General features: G+C 48.2%; 9 protein-coding genes across 9 annotated transcripts; 3 read left to right on the top strand and 6 right to left on the bottom strand.

Moving 5' to 3' along the window:
- Window positions 1–97: 97 nt before the first annotated feature.
- Window positions 98–1538, bottom strand: PEX2_006180 (putative sister chromatid cohesion protein Dcc1; the record flags this gene model as incomplete). Its single annotated transcript, XM_016737895.1, has 4 exons — window positions 98–250; window positions 309–475; window positions 547–1298; window positions 1420–1538. 4 exons carry the CDS (start codon window positions 1536–1538, stop codon window positions 98–100), a joined length of 1191 nt encoding a protein of 396 aa, XP_016597869.1.
- Window positions 1539–2363: 825 nt separating this feature from the next.
- PEX2_006170 (ANP1/MMN9/VAN1 family protein) lies at window positions 2364–4015 on the bottom strand (the record flags this gene model as incomplete). Its single annotated transcript, XM_016737894.1, has 4 exons — window positions 2364–2711; window positions 2762–3081; window positions 3140–3822; window positions 3942–4015. The coding sequence occupies 4 exons, from the start codon at window positions 4013–4015 to the stop codon at window positions 2364–2366; spliced, it is 1425 nt and encodes a 474-aa protein (XP_016597868.1).
- A 437-nt stretch (window positions 4016–4452) lies between these two features.
- On the bottom strand, window positions 4453–5580 carry PEX2_006160 (glycosyltransferase family protein; the record flags this gene model as incomplete). The annotated part of the gene is made up of 2 exons (XM_016737893.1): window positions 4453–4875; window positions 4948–5580. 2 exons carry the CDS (start codon window positions 5578–5580, stop codon window positions 4453–4455), a joined length of 1056 nt encoding a protein of 351 aa, XP_016597867.1.
- A 2191-nt stretch (window positions 5581–7771) lies between these two features.
- Window positions 7772–9174, bottom strand: PEX2_006150 (2,3-butanediol dehydrogenase; the record flags this gene model as incomplete). Its single annotated transcript, XM_016737892.1, has 6 exons — window positions 7772–7899; window positions 7939–8476; window positions 8535–8581; window positions 8672–8920; window positions 8975–9008; window positions 9115–9174. The coding sequence occupies 6 exons, from the start codon at window positions 9172–9174 to the stop codon at window positions 7772–7774; spliced, it is 1056 nt and encodes a 351-aa protein (XP_016597866.1).
- A 529-nt stretch (window positions 9175–9703) lies between these two features.
- PEX2_006140 (bZIP transcription factor JlbA/IDI-4) lies at window positions 9704–10740 on the bottom strand (the record flags this gene model as incomplete). Its single annotated transcript, XM_016737891.1, has 3 exons — window positions 9704–10014; window positions 10069–10534; window positions 10708–10740. 3 exons carry the CDS (start codon window positions 10738–10740, stop codon window positions 9704–9706), a joined length of 810 nt encoding a protein of 269 aa, XP_016597865.1.
- A 791-nt stretch (window positions 10741–11531) lies between these two features.
- PEX2_006130 (uncharacterized protein) lies at window positions 11532–13265 on the top strand (the record flags this gene model as incomplete). Its single annotated transcript, XM_016737890.1, has 1 exon — window positions 11532–13265. The coding sequence occupies one exon, from the start codon at window positions 11532–11534 to the stop codon at window positions 13263–13265; it is 1734 nt and encodes a 577-aa protein (XP_016597864.1).
- A 269-nt stretch (window positions 13266–13534) lies between these two features.
- On the top strand, window positions 13535–15196 carry PEX2_006120 (uncharacterized protein; the record flags this gene model as incomplete). Its single annotated transcript, XM_016737889.1, has 1 exon — window positions 13535–15196. The coding sequence occupies one exon, from the start codon at window positions 13535–13537 to the stop codon at window positions 15194–15196; it is 1662 nt and encodes a 553-aa protein (XP_016597863.1).
- Window positions 15197–16107: 911 nt separating this feature from the next.
- PEX2_006110 (putative cofactor for methionyl- and glutamyl-tRNA synthetases) lies at window positions 16108–17442 on the top strand (the record flags this gene model as incomplete). The annotated part of the gene is made up of 1 exon (XM_016737888.1): window positions 16108–17442. The coding sequence occupies one exon, from the start codon at window positions 16108–16110 to the stop codon at window positions 17440–17442; it is 1335 nt and encodes a 444-aa protein (XP_016597862.1).
- Window positions 17443–17667: 225 nt separating this feature from the next.
- PEX2_006100 (pepsin-like aspartic protease) lies at window positions 17668–19126 on the bottom strand (the record flags this gene model as incomplete). Its single annotated transcript, XM_016737887.1, has 3 exons — window positions 17668–17795; window positions 17855–18618; window positions 18729–19126. The coding sequence occupies 3 exons, from the start codon at window positions 19124–19126 to the stop codon at window positions 17668–17670; spliced, it is 1290 nt and encodes a 429-aa protein (XP_016597861.1).
- Between the last annotated feature and the right edge of the window lie 871 nt (window positions 19127–19997).

The raw sequence follows: 19997 nt of genomic DNA, 5'->3' as shown, positions 1-19997 counted from the left end.
GGGCGGCAAATGTGATCGTGATGCTTCTAGATATGCGCGCATCATAGATTAGATGCCATGGCATTTTACGCAGCAAGTGCGTTAGTTCTTTTCGCAATCAACGGCGGCCTTTGAGCAGTTCGTGCCAATTTCTAGTATTCTTAGCCTTCGCGGCCGTAGCGGGCGCAGACGCAGTTTTGTTGGTTAGCTGCCGTTGTGAGGGTTCAACGAAGCAGATAGTCGTAGGATCAGGACTGTTGTAGCAGCCATTCTGTAGTCAAAATCAGCTATTGTGCCACAACTCATTTGGAGGGGGGGGGAAGGCTTACCGGTAATTTTGACAGCGCTGCCTCTCCTCTCCATGTCTCAGGCAGACAGTCCTTCCACGCGCGAAGGTATTCACTTCTTCCAATAGCAGACGAAGTGGTCGGAGCATTGGCAGCCAAGTAAGTCTCGCCAACCCATTGTGTACACTCAGCCTTATTAAAGCTCGCCCCTGGAAAACAGCACAAAGTCGTTAGCAAGTCCGATATCTGCAACGAATCCCACCGTCCATTTTTAACTCACATTTAATATCATCCGACAAAGATGGCCGCTCATCTGCAATGCAGATGTGCCTTACAACAGCCTCCAGCAACGCACGTGGGAACGGTGGCTCCATCTCTTCATCATCATCTAAGACGGACTTCCACAGTTCTCCAACGAGAAACTGCTTCTCAAGATCAATGCCCTGTAAAACAGCACCCTCAACCAACCGCTTCCAGACAGCCAACCGAGATCGCGCCGAGGGCCGCCAACACGCCACCTCCTCAGCCCCATCTACAAACGCACAAAGCTCCATCCAGCCTTGCTCACACTGCGCCGTTGACACGGGGATATCCTGACACAAATTCTCTCTAGCTGTGCGCATCTCGTTGGATCCCAGAGGGCCCGTGGAGTCGGCAGAGCCGCCCATCGCTATGTCCCCGTCATCATCGCTGCGCCGGTCATAAAGCCGCAGACTCTTCTCCAGGAAAGGGACGGCTGAAAAACCTCCCGGCGGTATGTGCAGTTCCAGCGTTGAGGAACACTTCGCAATGGCTGTTACAGCTTCATCTGGAAGGTTCAATGCGCCACTTTCGCCGGCTTCTTCTTCAACAACTTTGATGTCTGCTTGAGAGATTTCGCCGTGGCTTGGGCGGAGAATATGCAGGGAGTTTGAGGATTGGACTTGGCGGATGCGGTAGGTTTGTGTTGGTGTACATAGGTTGACGTAGTCGTGGGCGGTGGGATCGATTACTGCTTGTGCGAGGGCTGTAGAGGGCGATTTGAGTTCGAGTCTGGTGGGCGTCGCAAGTTAGTCGAGGGCTACCACTTGGGAATGGGAGGGGTTTATAATGAAAATAGCAGCGCACGGGTTGCTTCCGGTCTGCTTGGGCCCTGTTCATTGCGTTGACTTACGCTGGTGCATCTTTCGATGTCAGTAGTTTTTCTAGCTCTGGGGTAAGTTCCAGTAACCGGAACCCTTCCTGAGGGCGAGTATGTGTGAAAAGAATACCGCGCGAGTCTTGAGTAGACATTGTAGGTTACAATGTGTATAGAGTATGTAATTTGAATCAAAGTAAGAATTCGGGAAATGAAGCATTGACTTCGGACGCGTTGACGCGAAGTGGAGACACACGGACCACCGCCTAAGAGGTGTTCGGCTTCATCCGATGTACTTTGTATATGGTAGCCCTGAAGGGTGTGAGGGTCTTTATGTTACAGTCACATTATCAGGCCGATTCAAAACCCGCATATTATATCGTATGCATGAAAAAATTGTTTCTCACCGGTTATATCTTTTTTACCCTATATATTCTACATTTTGCGGCTAAATCTTTCTGTACTTTTAGCTACAACACTAGTAAGCGGATGAAGAATCCCAGAAAAATAGAAAAATGAGAAAATATCTAAATGGTCGTTTAGAAAAGTCTTAATATAAAGCCTTTTATATCATCTTGGGCTAAATAGGTCTGATTAGAACTACCTTGTCAAGGACAGAGGCCGAATAAGCGACCGACTATTGTTGTGCAGAATACATTGAAATCAAAATCGTCCATGTTTTGCGTTTGAATGGCCAAATTATTGCTCTTCATGACACGCCAACCGCTATACTTCGTTGTGACTCCGTGAAAAGATGAAACCCCCCCCCAAAAGTATAAAAAAAACATATGCAAGAACCGAACAAGAATGAAAAGCAGAGCTGCTACACTCGTAGAGCTTGGGCATAAGTATGCCCCAGTCTAAATAGACAAATAGTCTTCCTAGACAGGGAGATGAGACGTTCAAGTCGCATGTGAGAATGCAATGCGAAAATCCAGCCGGCTGGATCAAATAAGCGGTGAGGGAAAACCAGTCGGGGATCATAGTTTGGCTTTCTCGACTACTTCGACTTTCTCGGCTTGGTCGACTGTTTCAGCTTGGGCTTTCAAGTGACCCTGGGCAGAATCCATGGTGTCTTTCATGGGCTGGCCAACCGGGCCTTCGGCGGAGCCTTGCACTTCTTCACCGTCCACAGTTTGATCGGTATCTAGAGGCTTGGACTGGGTGCTATCCTTTTGCTCGGCTCGCTCTTGTTCTTCTTTTTCGCGAGCCAGTCGCTCCACCTCCATTTCTTCCATATGCCGGAGGTCGTCGACACTAGGCTCGTATAGATGCCAAATGGTGTAGTGTGGTAGTCCGATCACTGAGAACTTCATCCGTTTAGCCATCTAGGAAATATTAGCAATTGTGACTACCGCCTCGTTGATTACTGTCTTACCTTGCCAAACCCTTCTGTCTCGGCATGCTTCTCGAAACTGAAGGCTGGGAAGTGCACACCAGCACGGAATACCCGAGCTTTGGCCAGGATACTGACACCTCCGATCCCGTCCAGCTCCATCTCCATGTCTGGATCGCCGTAGGGATCGCGGAGGTAGGCAAGGTGAGGTCTCCATGTAGCGTACTCCGCATATCCTTCCACGATAACAGCGTCCTCATCCAAGGTATCTGCAAGCGCCAATGCAGTCTCGGATTCTTGCCAGGAGTTCAGATCGTAAGGCTGCTCTCCGCCAAGCCAATCTGGAAGCGGGCGCCAGACATCTACAAACAAAGCCAGTTAGCATATATCTGAAACACTCGGACAATAGCCACCACTCACTTGGAACTGTGACATCCTTGTTATGCCGCATTAGATCCTCAATGATTGTGAACGGAGCAGTCTCCACGTCCGCATCTCTCCAGTAGACCCAGCTATGGGTTGGGCGAAGTGTTGCGCTCAGCAACCAATTCCTGGCCTGCGCCATCAACTTGCGTCGGTTCGCCTGCGCCTCGAATCCATGTCGACTTTCCACATCCTGTTGGACTTTCTGGCCGAAATCCTTCTGGATCACGGAGATCTCTCCAAAGGGCATTTTTGAATCCGGGTCATTTTGAATATCCTCCAACATGCGCGACAGCATTCCTAGGGTATCATCCTGAGAATCCGATACCAGAAAAGCCAAATCAATTAGGTGGTGCGGGTATGTGAGGTTTCGAAGGTGCGAGAAAAACATCGGGAGATGCGACGAGGCGTCTCGGAGCGGGGTGCACATCAGGACACGCTCTCCGCGTTCCCAGCCCTTCTCCGTCCCTTGTACTTCAGATAAATCATAATATCGGACCGTCTGGAGGTGTAGATCTCCGGGGTAAGAGAGAAGGCCGAGCGAGATGGTGGGAAGGACGGCGGCGCGCCAAGATGGGAAGATCAAGAGGAACAGCACTAGCGACACACCGCCAAGGAGGCAGAGGCGCTGGAAGAGCTGCCGGCGTCTCCGAAGAGCAGGTTGCGAGCGAGGCTGGAACCTGTGGGCGAAGGTATACTAGTCAGTCTCGATTTCAAGCTTCATGATCTGGGATGACGACAGGGCTCCGAGCTCGGACAATGAGAAGCGAGCTTGGCTCGGACTGGGTGATCGGCTTACCTATTCGGTGAAATTGAAAACGCAGAACCCCTGGGATAGGCAGAGTGGCCCTTTTCGAGGACGTGTCGGTTCATCACTGCGGGCGCTGTCACAGGCCGTCGAGGCGCTTATGTCGGGGGCCAAGAACTGATGTAACGGCCGGAGACCCCTAGTGACAACCCCGATTTTTTTTTCAAAAAAAAAGGCCAAACGTAGAAGGCTCAAATGGAGGAATTTCAAATCTTATGAGAAGATTGAAATAGCAAAAAAAAAAGAAGCAAAGCGAAAGAAGCCAAAGAACCTTGGAAGAGTTGATGTGATCTAATTGGTCTTACACTCCAAGGCTGTTGTGGTCACCAAATCCGGCCATCCGCTTGCAGTGGTTTCTTATGTACTTTGATAGGTACAGTACTATTATAAGTTCAGATTGAATACAAAATTGAATGCTTTTGATGTTGCCAATTAGCTTCGCTAAATTTCATAAATAAACGCAATTCCCCCAATGCTAAAATATTTAGATAATTTTTTCCCTTCACAGTGAAAGCGTAGGAGGCGAGATCATGCTCAATTGAGGTCGAAGAGGAGCAGGAGAATCCATCTCCTTTGTTTCCACTTCAATCATTTGCATCATCTGCATTAATAGTGTGTTCACTTTTTCCCCATCACGCAAGCTCGGCAAGACGGATGCGGCTTCATAGTCGCTATCGAGAATAAAGTAGCGTTCCTTTTGCCAGTTCTCCACCGCGTCGATGTGGAATGCAACTCTGGCAATCGCCTTGGCCGGAACACTCGCCTTATTCATGGAGCTTCGGGATACCATGCACAGGAATGGCCGAAGCCCGGACCGAGTCTGATGTGCGACTCTGACCGACATAGGCGCCCCGGTCCGCAGAGTACTCTGGCCAGTCATACCTCCTGGATCCAAGGTGAAGATATCAAGCGATATATTGCCGGTCTAAAATTAGATTGTATTAGTAAAAAGAAAGGCGGCTGGAAATCGGGAAACGACTCGGAATTGTCAACTTACCCAGACCAAGCTCCGCCTCAATGCATATAATGCGACACTCGCCATTAGCTTGCTGCTCCCCAAACGAATATTCTCTTCCTTTGCGCTCAGCGCAGTTCCTGGTAGCCTTCCATTTCTTCCATGGTCGCGGTCGAAGTAATCCAATCTCCCACAAGATATCGCAGAACAGCCGATGTTGATCACTTTAGCTCCACCTTTGGGTGTACCATCCCCAGCCCGGAAAGCCTCGAGCAGCCCAATGGTCAATAAAAATGGAGATAAACAATTTGTCTGATACACAGGATCGTGGCCATCTGATGTGAGATCATCAATAACGTAAGATGTAGCAACAGCAGAGTGAATCAGACTGGTCACAGGTGGAATGTCTCTGAGGCGAACACGATCGACAGTGGTTTTGGCGAAAGATGCGACGGATTTCAGATCGGTCAGATCAAGAGCCAGAACCTCGATCGATCTGGGGCCGATCAAGCGGATCTTCCCCATCAGTTGGCGGACATCGTCGGTCCTTATATCCCTTGCCGTCAATAATAGATGGACGAAAGGTTGCTTCTTCGCGATCTCGATAGCGATCTCTGAACCCAACAACCCATTTCCACCAGTAATAATAACCGTTTCTGTAAGTGGTGTACCCATAACGTTGACTTTTTCTGAGGCGAGGATTCCCGAGGGTATAGTGTAGACAGAGTTTCACAGTAGAAAAGAAAGTGGCCAGAAGAGCACTTGTAGTACTGAGTATTCGATATCAAATAGAGGGATGAGAGAGAAGACAATGGAATATTGGGTAACAAAGGGAATTAGAACTAAAAATGGAGTTGTCAAAGCGTAATCCAAGTGAAAAAGGTGTTATATACCTAAACAGTGGGATCTAAAAATTCTCCAACCCATCCCTATGGATCCAATGCAGTAGAATGGGCCAATGAATTATATCGGACATGGGCGGTGCCATGTCTCAGCTCACGGCTGAGGCGTGATTTCTCCCAGAAAACGACGATATTAGATAAATCAGATGTGAAAACTGACGTGATGCCTTAGTGTCGAATAACGAATGGCTAAAACCCCTAAGATCTTCCTGCCTAATGCGTGGCATGGCGACTAAATTTTCTTTACGGAGTACCCTTGCAGTAAATGCCATAAAATTAGAACTCAAAAACAAAACAGTGGGGATCGATACTTGACACTGAGATAGGTTAGTTCGCACTAGCCTGGAACTTGTCCCGCAAGCCCATCTAAAGATCTGGGCAATGTCTCAAATAAAGGTGGAATACTCCGTACGTTGTACTCCAGAGTCAAGATTCGGGACATTGCCCGGATCTTTAGGCGTCAAATAAATCACTCTCTACTGCCAGCAAGGCCTGGGCATCTTTCCCGCAAAGTTAGCCAAGGGTAGCGCTAGGATCACCCCACGTTGTTCGTATTACTGGCTGCAAAGTAACCATAAGAATGTATAATAACTCCATCAGACATGAAAGCAGCTGCATCGACGTTTTGTGGAACATAAAAAATGAAACTAAAAGGAAACAAAAAGGAAACAAAATAAACGGGAGTTTCAGAAATAAATCGAAAACCAAAACACAAAACTAAAAAGAAATTAAAAAAAAGAAATGGCGCCACCCGGCGCTAACACAAATTGAGTCGCAATATGCGCATTATAGTGCAATCATGGCACTTATTTTGTACATTTCTGATTGTTGCTTATATTGAATTATAATAGCGATGTTCTATACAGAATATACAGAATATACAGAATATACAGAATATACAGAATATACAGAATATACAGAATATACAGAATTGGACTGAATCGCATTCTTAGGGTTACACTACACTAAGTGACAGTAAATCGTAAATGACTACATTTAACGATGGATGTTGTATTTGTACTAAGTGCTCAGGAAAATCAGCTCACCCTTCACTCAAAGGTACGGGCTAGACCATCATGTTGCCATCCCCTGTCCTCTCTATCATCCGTGTGTAGCCGCCCATTTCAAAAATAGAAAGGCTCTTTTGTCAGGGTTGAAAATCCACCGAGAAGGTACTTGTTTCTTGGGTGTTTGTGGAAAGTCGAGAGTCTCCGCGGGTGGGTCTGCCATCGGTCCGGGGTTGCTCTGAAACGAACGGAGTGGAAGGACCTCGGGTTATGTACTAACCCCCAGACCTGTGCGATGCTGACTCCTGAAACAAGAAGTGAAGAGTCAATACTCTACACGATCCTGCAACCCTTTGGGAGAAAGAGTTCTTCTTGAAGCTACTCTGGAAAATGTTCCTAAGAAACTCAAGGCCCGTGGTTAGATTTATGATGATAAATAATTAGTCACTGACAAGTGGGTGATAGAAGCATAGCTAGTACTACTTAATAAGACAAGGTGAATTACCCGAAATGACAGTCACTCATTCCAACTGATCCCATCCATCCAAGTTGGCTAAAGGGATTTCCACACCATTGACCAACGGCAACATGGGCAAGCATTGCCTGGAGAATCTGGTGCGCAAGGCTGACGAGAGTCTCAGACTCGGTCAGTGACCGCTTGATCAGGATCCGCTGCAGAAGAAAATTGCTATACAGTAAATCAAGATGGATCATTATTCCCACAAGAAGTTATGTCTTAGTCAAGCCTTTTCTGGGCTTTGCTTCTGTAATTTCTGAGATCTGATCTCACAGTCCAAATCGTCACTACGTAGTTTAATATCTCACAGTTAGACCTCGCCAAGCGCGGGTTGGGGGTTTGAATTTCTTCGTGGACAACCTAAAATACCCAATCAAGTACACTACACTCTATCTATGTAGACAATAAATAGACAATAAATAGACCACAAATTCGGTGCCTCATGCAGAAATGTCGACCAGGATCTTCACATGCTTATCTCTCTGCTCGATGAGAGCTTTAAACCCCCTCTCATCCACATCCTCCATTCGGATCTTACTGGTAATCATTGGGTGAGGCTGAATACTACCTATAACAAAGAAGCAAGAGGTCAGCAGAGGGTACATACCTAAGTAGGAAGCGAAGATAAAAAGTAAGTAGAAGTCGAGCATACCGGAAGAAATTGCATCAATCACAGCCTCAAAGTCCCCATCATCATAGAGAGCAGCCCCTGCGACATGCTTCTCGTGGAAGACAATAGCAAAAGCATCAATAGTAGGCTTGTGTTCCCACAAGGAAACGACGACCGTTGTCCCACGCACCCGAAGACCAGATATCGCAGTATCGATGCCAGCTTGGACTCCAGAGCACTCGAATGCAACAGCTGCACCCACATTCCCTGTCAAAGCACGTATCTGCGTAACCGCATCTACGTCAACAGGATTAAGGACCTCAGTGGCGCCCAGGGCCAGTGCAAATTCTCGTCGTCGCTCAGACACCTCCACAGCAATGATCGAGTTAATCCCTTTGGCTTTTAGTACCTGGATAATAGCCAAACCAATTGGTCCCGCCCCGACCACAAGTACCGAGTCATTTGTCTGCAGAGGACTGCCGCTTACGGCGTGCCATGCGACGGCTAGAGGTTCCACCAGGGCTGTATCGCCACCCTGTTGTTAGAGCTGAAACAAGTCGAACACAACTGGAAATGGAGAGGACTGTTCTTACCACCGACGTCGAGGGGAATGGAACCAGGTAGCGAAATTGCGTGTCTGCTATCCACGACTATGTGATCCGATAGACCACCCGCCTGACCTCGTGGAAGTCAATATCGAGACATGACTGCCGACCTTAGTATGGCTTACTGCTGAACCCGATGAATCCCACTTTCTCACAGCAGTTGAACCTGCCCATTGAACAGTTCGAACACGTAGCGTCGAAGAGGTTAGGCTTGACTACAACCCGATCTCCAACCTTGAACCCCGTAACGCCTGAGCCGACCTCTTCAACTGTACCACTGAACTCATGGCCCAGGGTGGTTGGCAACTTCTCCTCGGTTATTGGATGTGGGGTGACAGGGACGATCGTTGGGCCAGCAAGATACTCATGGATATCTGGATTGGATTAGAGACGACTAGCCAACGATGAGTTTCGAGCATGTTAATTACCGCTGCCACATATTCCGACAAAGGCAGGTCGAATCTGTTAATATCAAGGTTCGTTGTTAGAGACTCAGCCTCGCAGGTAACGCTGCGAATGCTATAAGCAGCAATGCTAAGCTTGCCTTGACCTGGCCATTGCCACAAACCGGCTCCTCAATCTCATCGAGGCGGATATCACCTCGTCCATGGAAGCGTACAGCTCTCATGATGGATGGTCAACAGGTAAGTCTATTGGAGTGTTGTATAACGGACCGAAGAATGGGAGTCTGCTATTGGAAATATAGTGAGATGATGTAATTTATTGAGAGATTAAAATGTTACACAAGCACGAAGAAACATCCTAATTCAATATATGCGAGTGGTGCCATCGGGTGGGCATACCCTGTTTGTTTAGACTAGGGAGAACCCCTCTCGATGAGACCCCGCGAAGTGAAAATGGTCACCAGGTGTCATTCATCTGAACCACCGGGGAGAACAATGACAAATCCCCTACCTATCATATACTTGCTGGGACATTGGCAACTGACGTCAATACATGACCCAGGATGAGGTTCACTCTGCCTGCGGGGGTGCCCAATGTGGAGGGACAACCCTTGCGCTGCGCATATCTCCACCCAACGATATACAAATAATAGGTCTTCTTAGGCAGGATTCTAAGGAGAAACTAGTAGACGCGGATCAAAAACCAATCGAATTCGTTACTTCAGAGACCAGCTCCAATTCTCGAGTATGCAACTATGTATCCTTGCTCTTGCGGGTGAGAAGACCCTTCAAAGCATCCGTTTCGCCTTCAAGCTTCGAACACCGAAGTCTCCAATCATCTCTTTCCTTCCGGACCTTCTCCAACTCAGCTTCAAGTTCCTTCATCCGATCCACGCGTCTCTGCCGACATCTCCGCGCCGCGAGGGTGTTGAGTTTGCGCTTTTCCACTCGGGACGAATCAACACGGCTTGAATTATCATCACCTTGGGAGGTGGAAGGGCTGGATAGAGAAGTGGAGACGGGAGCAGGGAATGGAGAGATAGGTGACTGATGCGAGTGGCCATCTATTGAACGTTAGAAACAAGACCCCTTCACTTAATTGGAGAATATGATCATACCTGGCGAATTAGAGGCGCTAGGATCAAGAGATGCAGAAACATAGTGTTGGTACTCGATGGATCCGGAATCCGAAAGAGAGTTCAAAGCAGAGACAGACCCATACCCGAGGTCCATGATGGGGACATCGCCACCATCATAGCCAGGAGGGTACGGCGTCGAATGATTAACAGATACGAAATTCCAGTCGGTATCAGCAAAGGACAGATCGGGTTCTGCCCAGAGTGCCGACTCATGCGTGAGGGTATCAAAGGATTGACAGACTGGCACAGCCGAGGGAAAGCCTTCCAACGGCGGCGCCAGCGATGAGAAGAGGTCGTTATCACTGTACGGATGAAGACTCGCCCATGGCGAATATTCAGCAGGCCCTTGAAGGCGTTCCTGCGTGCCGGTGCTGGGCGGGTTGGAACCGGTGAATGGAGATCTGGATCGCTGCCGCGGCGCTCGAACAACTGCAGGCGGACATCGCTGGATTTCTTAGACGGGCCTTTGCAGACCCGTGACGCTTTATGTCAAGAGGATGAAAGGGGACCCTAGGGTAACTGTAGATAGGGGTCGACTCTGTAGGAGTCGTGTCCTGAGGAAGAAATTGAAGGACATGGCCAGGCCATATAAAAGAATCGGAAGAACAAGGGATGAACCGCAGCACCACATGGGCCCACAGTAAGCATCATGTAATTGGTTGTGGATGGATTATTGTCCCAAGACTCATTATGACTCATTTTAGTGTCAGTAAACTGGCCAATCAGAGAAGAGATATTCAATACGCTAGTATATTTTAGGATAAGCCCGTGTGCACCTGTGCACTTCGAAGGCTGATGAGGGTTACATTTAGAGATCCAAGCCTCAAGATATATATGCATAAAAGATCACTATAGTAAAACCTATTTATAAAGATACTGGATATGACCATCAGTATTCCTTATCGGATGCTTCAATTGATCCACCATACTCCGTACAAAAATCATTATAACGAGAATCAATCACGTGGTTTTTATCTATTTCAACTAATCAAATGCTCCGTCAGCTAGTCACGTGTCCTTTACGTGATTTCAACCAATTAAAATATCACACTGATCGATCCTAACCTCTTAGAAAGTGGCTCTACGAAAGTAGTTAATTCGTGCGCTTTATAGACATAAAGGGTTAGTTGAAGCGAGGAAATTGGGGTAGAGAAGCAGAGCTATACTAGGAGCTGTTTTAGGGCCTGAATTTGTAAATAAACCAAACATATATATTTAATGTATGGCACTCGATTTCGATTACCTGGATAAAACGTTATTTTGTATATAAGTTCAAAGCGACTATGGTAGTCCATAAAAACCACCCATGCCACAAGCTATCATACCAAGGTAAAGATAGATTATTGCATAATGATCAGCTCTATAGTCTTCAAATATGAATGATTGTGATATCTGCCAGCAATACCTATTCGTCCACCACATCCACCTTGGGTTTTCACAATATGCCGTTGTCCAATCCTGCTCCATTGGAGCCCAGGACAATCCCAACAATACAAACCGCATGCAAACTCCTTGGATACCTCCATGCAAGCCCTCAGTGGTCCCTCAGGTTCACGCCCGACGAGGTGGACCTGATTTATTTCATCGTCGTGAATTACCCGGAGCCAGGAGAGATCAGTACCAGCAGCTCTGGCGTGTCTATTCCCATCCCTCGAGACCTCGCGTCGACCCAATTCCCTTTCCCGAAGACATGGTTGACCTGTAAAGGACGAGCACGAAAGGCAGCGAAAGTTTTTCTTGTAGACGCCAAGCGAATCTTCATGACAGATGCTTTTCACGATTGGAAGAAACAAGCCTTCACAACATCAATACTTGATCTGCCTAACGAGTTGTTGCACCTCATTGCAGCTCTATTACCGATCAACTCTCTCGTGATACTCTGTCAATTGAATCGCCGTCTCTCCAGCGTGGTAGGCTTTGAGCTCTGGCGACCACTGGACAGGGCTCTCGAGGCACTGGAATGGAGCTTGAATCACCGTCGACTGACGGTTTACGAAAAAGCAGTTCAAGAACTCTCGAAGATTCCTGAAAGTATGGGTAATGAGCCCACGTGGAAATTGTTTCCTATGATAGACACCGACAATATCCATATGTTGGAGTGTATGGCTTTGAAGGACGGCTTTATTGGAAAAATGTATCGTCAATTCCTCGTGGACACTCTGTCGGATAATCTGGAATGGTCAAAACGCAGACATCTATCTGTGGGAAAGGTCCTCAAACTAGGGGCTGATCCAAATTGTTTCAGTCATAACATCAGCCGTGACAGATGGAACCCTGGGCGTATTCCAATACTGTTTATTGCTATTTGCGGTGACAGTATTCTTTGTGCTGACATTTTGAGGCGTGTGACTCCTGTTTTGACCTACGGTGTTTCACATCGAAAAAGGAATGTCAATAACGTTCACCTTTTGCTCGAATATGGGGCTGATCCAAATGTCCACATATCCGACAAAACATCGGCACTTCATATGGCAGTGTCCCTGTGCAATTCCATGGGAAAGTCACATATTGTGACAGAATTGATCAAATATGGCGCCAATGCAAACACAATCGGGCCCCAAGGAAAAACGCCTCTTCACATGGCCGTTGAGCGAACCCATTTTGGCTCCTACCGCGCTCCCTGCAAAAGCACAATCAATGCCCTTCTTCGGGCTCCAGGCATTGATCTCGACCCGCGTGACGAGAATGGCCGTACACCCTTGAGCATTGCTGTCGGCGTTCACAGTAAGGTCTCTGCTTGGGTTGTGAAAAGTGTGCTTAAAAGTCCCAATGTTGATATCAATTCCCAAGACATTCACGGGAAGACGGTATTATATCATTCGGTGGAGAGCCGGAACATAGAAGTTGCCAACCTATTGCTGTCGCAGAGTCACATCGACCCGAATCTTAATACCATGCGTTTGCCCTTGTTTTTCGCCGTTTCGAATCGGATGACATCGATGGTGAAGAGTTTACTAAGCACAAAGGCAACCAACCCAAACCGGAAAGACAGCAATGGGCGTCTCGCTTTGACACTACCAACATCAAAGGCTATAATTAAGCTGCTTATCAAAGCTGGTGCTGAGCTGGACATTCGAGATAGCACGGGTCTGACTGCACGGGAAACGATCTCCCAGGCGGGTATCAACCCTGAGCAGCTAATGCGTACAAGCAGAAAAAGAAAAAGGAAGACCTGAAGATATTAGCCAAACTTGTACCTCATTTTCACTGCTATATTGATTTGGGATTTGGAGTGCTGGGTGCTGGGTGCTGGGTGCTAGATAGTTGCTAGAATCGTTTAGGTCTAATTTCTCAAATTTATTTCCCTGGTATTCACTTCATCACTACCTCATTATGACCACAGCCTCTTTGTAGGATTCGGAAAAATTCGTATCCAGTCCCTCCCCCTTTCCTCTCCCTTTAATTTTTACAGCCTTTGGAAAGCACAGAAATACTATCTGACAGCATGACAAAATCAAATATCACGACTCTTCCAAAATTGCCCAAAGAAGCAGTTCGCTTGGCCCACCTACTCGAAGATTTCTTTCAAACAGAGAAATCGTGGACTGGTTATTTACATCCCGACCAAAAAGTTCTAATAACATTTATTGCGCAAAACTATGACACGGAGTCTACTCCCACAAAATCTGTCACTCGATCGGACAATAACCTTACCTGCTATCCTAGAAGATGGACACACAAGAAGCACCAAGTGAAAAAAGCGATTGAAAAGACAGTTGATCTAGCCTCGCCGCTATTGGAGCGGAGTTGGAGATCGCAACTTGGGGCGAAATCAATCCTTGACCTACCCGTCGAGCTGATGTGGCTTATTGAGCGTGAGCTATCAGACAGTGAGCTTTACAATCTTTGCCAAGCAAATGGGGATCTCTACCACATCTTGAGCGGGCGGCTTTGCTGGCGAGGTATGCAGGACCTGCGTGCATTTAAACGAAGCCTGCAAAGGAATCAGAAAGAATCATTCATAAAGGCAATCGAACTACTATCAAATGTTCCAGAGACAGCGCCATGGAATGCAATCTCATTGTATTACATGGTGAACAACGAAAATGTCAAGTTGATACAGTTCTTAGTTTCTAAAGATGGCTTGCTCGGATGCGCATTAAGGACACTCATCCAAAGAACCCTGAATTGCATAGGACGTGACAATCACGATCAAATATATGAAAGTGATAACTGGAGATCCACCGAACACTGTTTGAAGTGGGGGGCTGACCCCAACTATCGTTTTGAAGACGGCTCTTCCTGGATATGCTCTACAATCAAATCATCGAAACCTTTACACGGGCATGAGCTGGATGTTGAACATGAGACACAAGAAAGAGGAGAAAGGGCGTATCGGCATGTCAAGCTATTACTTGCCCATGGGGCTGACCCGAATTCTGTGGGGTCCCCAACCGAAATGGCTTCGACGCTTCATTTAGCATGCCTGTATAACCAACCCAAAATCGTGCAGGCATTGCTCGAAGCGGGCGCAGACCCCAACGCAAAAGATTCGCGCGGCTGCACCCCCTTGCACATGTTATTCGAACCAAGTGTGCTCAACACAAGTTATCAGGACATTCTGCTTGATATTCTTCTTGCGGACCCAAAAGTCAAGATTGATGAGCGCGACAATAACGGCTCGACTCCATTGCACGCTGCTGCGACTTGTAGATACAACAGATCGGCCGCTCTGAGATGCGCCAAGAAATTTGTTCGCATGCCAGACGAGGTCGATATCAATTCTCAAGATGGTGAGGGGCGAACACCGCTTTGGGACTGTATCGCCATCAACCAGTATTATATGACTCGTCTCCTCCTAGCACAGGATAGGCTTGATCCAAATCTTGGTCCGGCGGATGCTTTTCCATTATTGCTTGCTGTTGATCTTAATCAGCAATTGACAGTGGAACATTTGCTAGAATCGAAGCGAGTCGATGTCAACAAGCAAACCAGCACAGGGCAAACAGCTCTTTTGAAAGCGATCGATGTAGGCAATAAGGAAGTTATTAAGATGCTTGCTAAAGCTGGTGCCAACCCGGATATTGGAATGAGCAAAGGCAGAACAGCACGGCAGCAGATTTTGGCCGCAGGTATTCGTGTTAAATGGAAGACTCGCCCGGTATAAGTTGGAGAGTTGGAGATCAATTGCTTCTTTGCTTCTTTGCTTCCTTGATTATTCATACATCGTGGTTGATGGGACGTGATGGAACAAGTAAAACAGAGTTTCATGTTAGCTAGAAATTACCTATTATTGTGGAACTGGGAGCTAAACTCCCTCTGGCCAGCAGCTCCGAATTCCGAATTCCTATAAGAAAGGATTTATTTATATTCAAATCAAAATTGCAGCTTCAAAGCACACTTCCTAGTCGGTGTTATGCATGACAATAGGGATCTGATAACGAGTTGCTTGTCCTCTTAATTCGATTTGTCAATGGAGATGTAGGCATTGAACCTGCGGTGCAACAATTCCTTTGCCTTCAAAAGCTAGCCGGTATGTGTTCAGCATGAGGCAAGGTGATATTGCATAGGAGAAACTGCCGGACATAGCTACAATTAGACCTCATCTATCCACTGTTGGGGATAGTTTAGTTAAAGGAGCTTGTCTTCCTCTTCTTGGAGGCTAAATTTGACGTTGTAGTCTTTTAACGGTAGTCAATAGTCGTATATTAGGATTTCATGATCAAATAGGCCTTGGTTTTGACGTGAACAATGAGACATCAAGGTCAAATCCTCTAGTGGTCTGACCATCTGGGTAGCCCTGGGGCCCTGACATCGGCTGAGTCAGCCAACACAGCACGGCCACCTGGGCAGAAAAAAACATGTCCAAAGGTCAGTGCTTTGACTGCGAATAATAAATAAAGCAATTAATTCTCACCAGATCCCCATAGACAAGGGATCGCCGTCAAGCTGAATTCTCTCAGGTCGACCTTATTGCGGGCCCGACTGACAGCCCCGCGGGTCCAATCGTTGACACAGATCCGTGCCCCTCCTCGATTTTCTCTTCTTCCACTCCCAACCCCTCCACGAACATACACCATGGCCACGGCAGCAGCCCCCGAGACCTCTCTCCTCTCCCTTCTCTACCGGTCGTACCCCGCCGTAATCTCTTCCGATTCGACCGAGCCCGACTACCTCCACGCCTCCGCCAAGATCTTCCCCCAGGTCACCTTCAACGAGGCAGAGGAAGCTGACATCAAGCAATGGCTCAACACTGTCTCCGGCCTGAAGAATTCTCTTGCCAATGACCAAAAGGATGTCACCACTGGAATCCTCGACCAGCTGAACATCCACCTCGCCACCCGCACCACCCTCCTCGGCGCGAAGCCCTCGGTCGCCGACATTGCCATCTACGCTCTCCTGGCCCCCGTCGTTGAGAAATGGACCCCCGAAGAGCGCACCGGAGAGAAGGGCTACCACCACATCGTGCGTCACGTCGACTTCGTGCAGAACGGCCGCCTATTCTCGCTCCAGATCCCCGAGGAGGAGAAGATCGCCATCGACCTAAACGACGTGAAGTTCGTGCCCAAGCCCGTCGACCCCAAGGAGGAGAAAGAACGCAAGAAGCGTGAGAAAGCGAACGCCCAAAACCCCGACGCCAACAACGAGTCCAAGCCCCTCGTGATCGGCCAGGGCAAGGCCGAGCAAGCCGCCAAGGCCCAGACACAGGCCGGCGCCGACGGCGCCCCCGTGAAAACCAACAAGAAGGAGAAGAAGGAGAAGAAGGAGAAGGCTCCCAAGCCCGCTCCTGCCCCCGCTGCGCCCCCTGCCCCATCACTGATTGACCTGCGTGTCGGACACATCCTGCGTGCGATCAACCACCCGAACGCGGACTCGTTGTACGTGTCCACGATCGACTGCGGTGATGCCCCCGGCAGCGACAACACCTCCCTCGACGAGGAGACCGGAAAGACCGTGCGTACCGTGTGCTCCGGACTGAACGGACTGATCCCGCTGGAGGAGATGCAGGGCCGCAAGATCGTTGCAGTGTGCAACCTGAAGCCCGTGACCATGCGTGGCGTCAAGTCTTGCGCCATGGTTCTCGCTGCGTCCCCACGTGTTGCAGAGGGCGAGGACTCGCACGCCGGTCCTGTCGAGCTTGTTAACCCACCTGCTGATGCTCCTGCCGGTGAGCGTATTAGCTTCGAGGGCTGGAATGATGGCCAGCCTGAGAAGCAGCTCAACCCCAAGAAGAAGGTCTGGGAGACTTTCCAGCCCGGTTTCACCACCACGGCGGACCGTGAGGTTGCCTTTGATAGCAGTGCTGTCCCCTCTGTCCATGGACAGGAGGGCAAGCCTGCTCTTGGAAAGCTGGTTGCTGCCTCTGGTGGTATTTGTACTGTTAAGAGCTTGGCTAATGCTACTGTGCGGTAAGGGATGTGAAGGTGTTCGGTATATCTGAAAATAAAACTAAACGCATACCCATGAGAATATGAAGAAATCAAAATTTCCAAGTTCGTATTATTATTGTGCACTTAATGGAATTTATCCCTCTGCATCACTGTCAACACATGAAAAAGTGAAAATATGCGTCTGATTCCTCTAATCTGTACATCGTCCCACAACTCGGAGGAGCTGATAGATCTTAGCGTATTATGCTCAAGCAGGCGCAGCGAATCCCAGAGAAGGGCCTCGCTGATCAAAGACCACAAACAGTGCCTTCAAGAACACATCGCCATAGATTGCCATGGATGAGCTTCCGCTGGACTGAAGACCGCCATAGCACACTATCCAAAAAAGAAGGTTAGCTCAGATCTTATACCTTGAACGAGAAAGGGAAACTTACCTGTTTCACCAGTAGTCGTGTTGGTTCCAACCTCGGACCAATTCATGAACGATCCAGGGATGGTAACCGAATAACCGCTCCCAACCGCAACGGATAGGGTGGGCAGGCTGGAAGTGCAAGGGAAGATATACCCGTTGGCATTCTTCGCGTACAATCCACCGTCGACTTGCTTATAATACGCTTCCGCAACCTCAGGGCTAACCATCATGAGCGAGGTGCCAGTGTCGGCGATGGCCTGGGGTGTCTTGGTGATCGGGTGCAAGGGGCCTTCCCCTATGGCGTATTGTGCCGAGTCGAACTGCCAGAATCCATTTGATGAATCCACGCTAACATTGGCCAAGACACCTTGGTACTTTTTCGGATCCACGGTTCCAAATTCATACTCGCCGACGCCGTTGCTGAGCAATCGAACGGTGAAGACTGGCTCGTCGAGGTTGGGGGCGACGTTGTCGAAGAACGTATTCTGTCGCTTTGGCGTGACAGTGTTGATAGAAGAAAAGCCAAGACCGACGAGTCCGTTGGACTTGGTGTCATCGGCGAATGTTTGCGAAATATCCGTCGGAAGGCCGAATGATTGCCCGGCGACTTTGACACCACCAATCGAGACAACATCCTTGCCTACTCCACCATTGGCATAGGACGAGTCGCCGTACTGGATCTTGAATGTGCTGTTGGCGAGTTCTTCAAAGGTGCTGGATTTGCTCGGTTCGTATACTGTTCGGTTGTTTCGCAGTGACTTTGGAAGTCTCGAGCTCAACACCCACCTATAAGGCAATTGGTTAGCTCGGCATGTTCATTCGTGAGTTGAGCCATAAGAGATATTGCTAGCCAGGCAAATCCTCTAAAGAAAAGAGCAAAATGGAAAAAAGCTTACATATCAGCAGAGCCACTATCAAAATTCATATCGAGGGTTTGGCCTCCAATATTGACCGGCGAAACAAATTCCACGTCTCCATCAACAGAAGTGGCATCCACAGAACCCGTCTGTTCAGAATCTGCGACATCTTCCTTTGCAATTTTCAAAGAGACGGTATGCTTGGTTTCGAAAGGCTGGAAGTCGCTCACGTCCACCCCATTGAGGGTTGTTGCATCAATCCCGAACTTGCGGTACGCCTTGCGTAGTGCTGCGGGTCCGTTGGCAACATAGTCACTGCGCTTGACTCTCTCCACCTTGAAGGACCGGCCTTGAAGTTGGTTCGGAGGAGCCACGGGCATAGAAAGAGCGTTGAAGCTCAGCGAAAAGAAGACAGCAAGAAAAAGAATGACCTGCATCTTGCCCAATGCCCCAATTGGGGGTATCAAAATCGAAAAAAAGAGTGATTAAATCAGGGCCAGCCTGAGTATTTGATATTAAAGAATGCAATGGACAAGAAACGCAAGGATGAAAGACAAGACAGGATGAAAAAAAAAAAAATTTGAAAAAAGAAAGTGACACTTCAGCAGACCCTCAGATCTGTTAAGGGCAGGCTTGTTCTGAATGAATGGGAAGACAATGCCAATGTCTCAAAATTAAAGTCAGCAGGCAGTAGTCCAGACTCGAATACCTGCATCCAAGAATGGAAAAGAAAGAAAAGAGAATACTACAATGTAGACAATGTAGACAATGCAGAAGGGAAGAAAAGAAAACAATGAGACTAGAGACAGAAGTAACAAGAACAAGAAGAAGAATATCAACAAAACAAAACAAGACAAAGTGAAACTTCAGCGGAAACAACCCTAAAGGCAAGAACGACCCGAAAGCAGCACGTCGATTGTAGTGCAAAGCGGTTCCAAGGTGGTTTCTACTCACTTGGCAGGTCACATCCACCTATCGGAAGCAAGTGCTGCACTGTAAAGCCCTTGGCCCAAGCTGGGCATGATTCACAGTAGACGCCATCGGTCCAAGACCAGAGCGACGTATACTCCGTGGACCCGGGGATGTGTCAAGTCTAGGTAAGGGGCTCGGGAGTAGCGCCGGATAGGATAGAATAGGATAGCACGGAGTAACGGAGTACGTAGATGATATCTATATATGGAGTACTCTCCTACTCCGTAATTTGTCTGTTACGCGACGTCTTAGATAAGTGGGGGGGATTTGTCCTGGCCGCGTGGGTTTGATACCTGAGACCTTAGGCCCTGTTGGTGTTGAGATGTCGTTGGCTAA

This window comes from Penicillium expansum, assembly GCF_000769745.1.
Source record: "Penicillium expansum strain MD-8 chromosome Unknown contig17, whole genome shotgun sequence".
Taxonomy (NCBI): Eukaryota; Fungi; Ascomycota; class Eurotiomycetes; order Eurotiales; family Aspergillaceae; genus Penicillium; species Penicillium expansum.
This window is presented reverse-complemented; position numbering and strand designations above follow the sequence as displayed.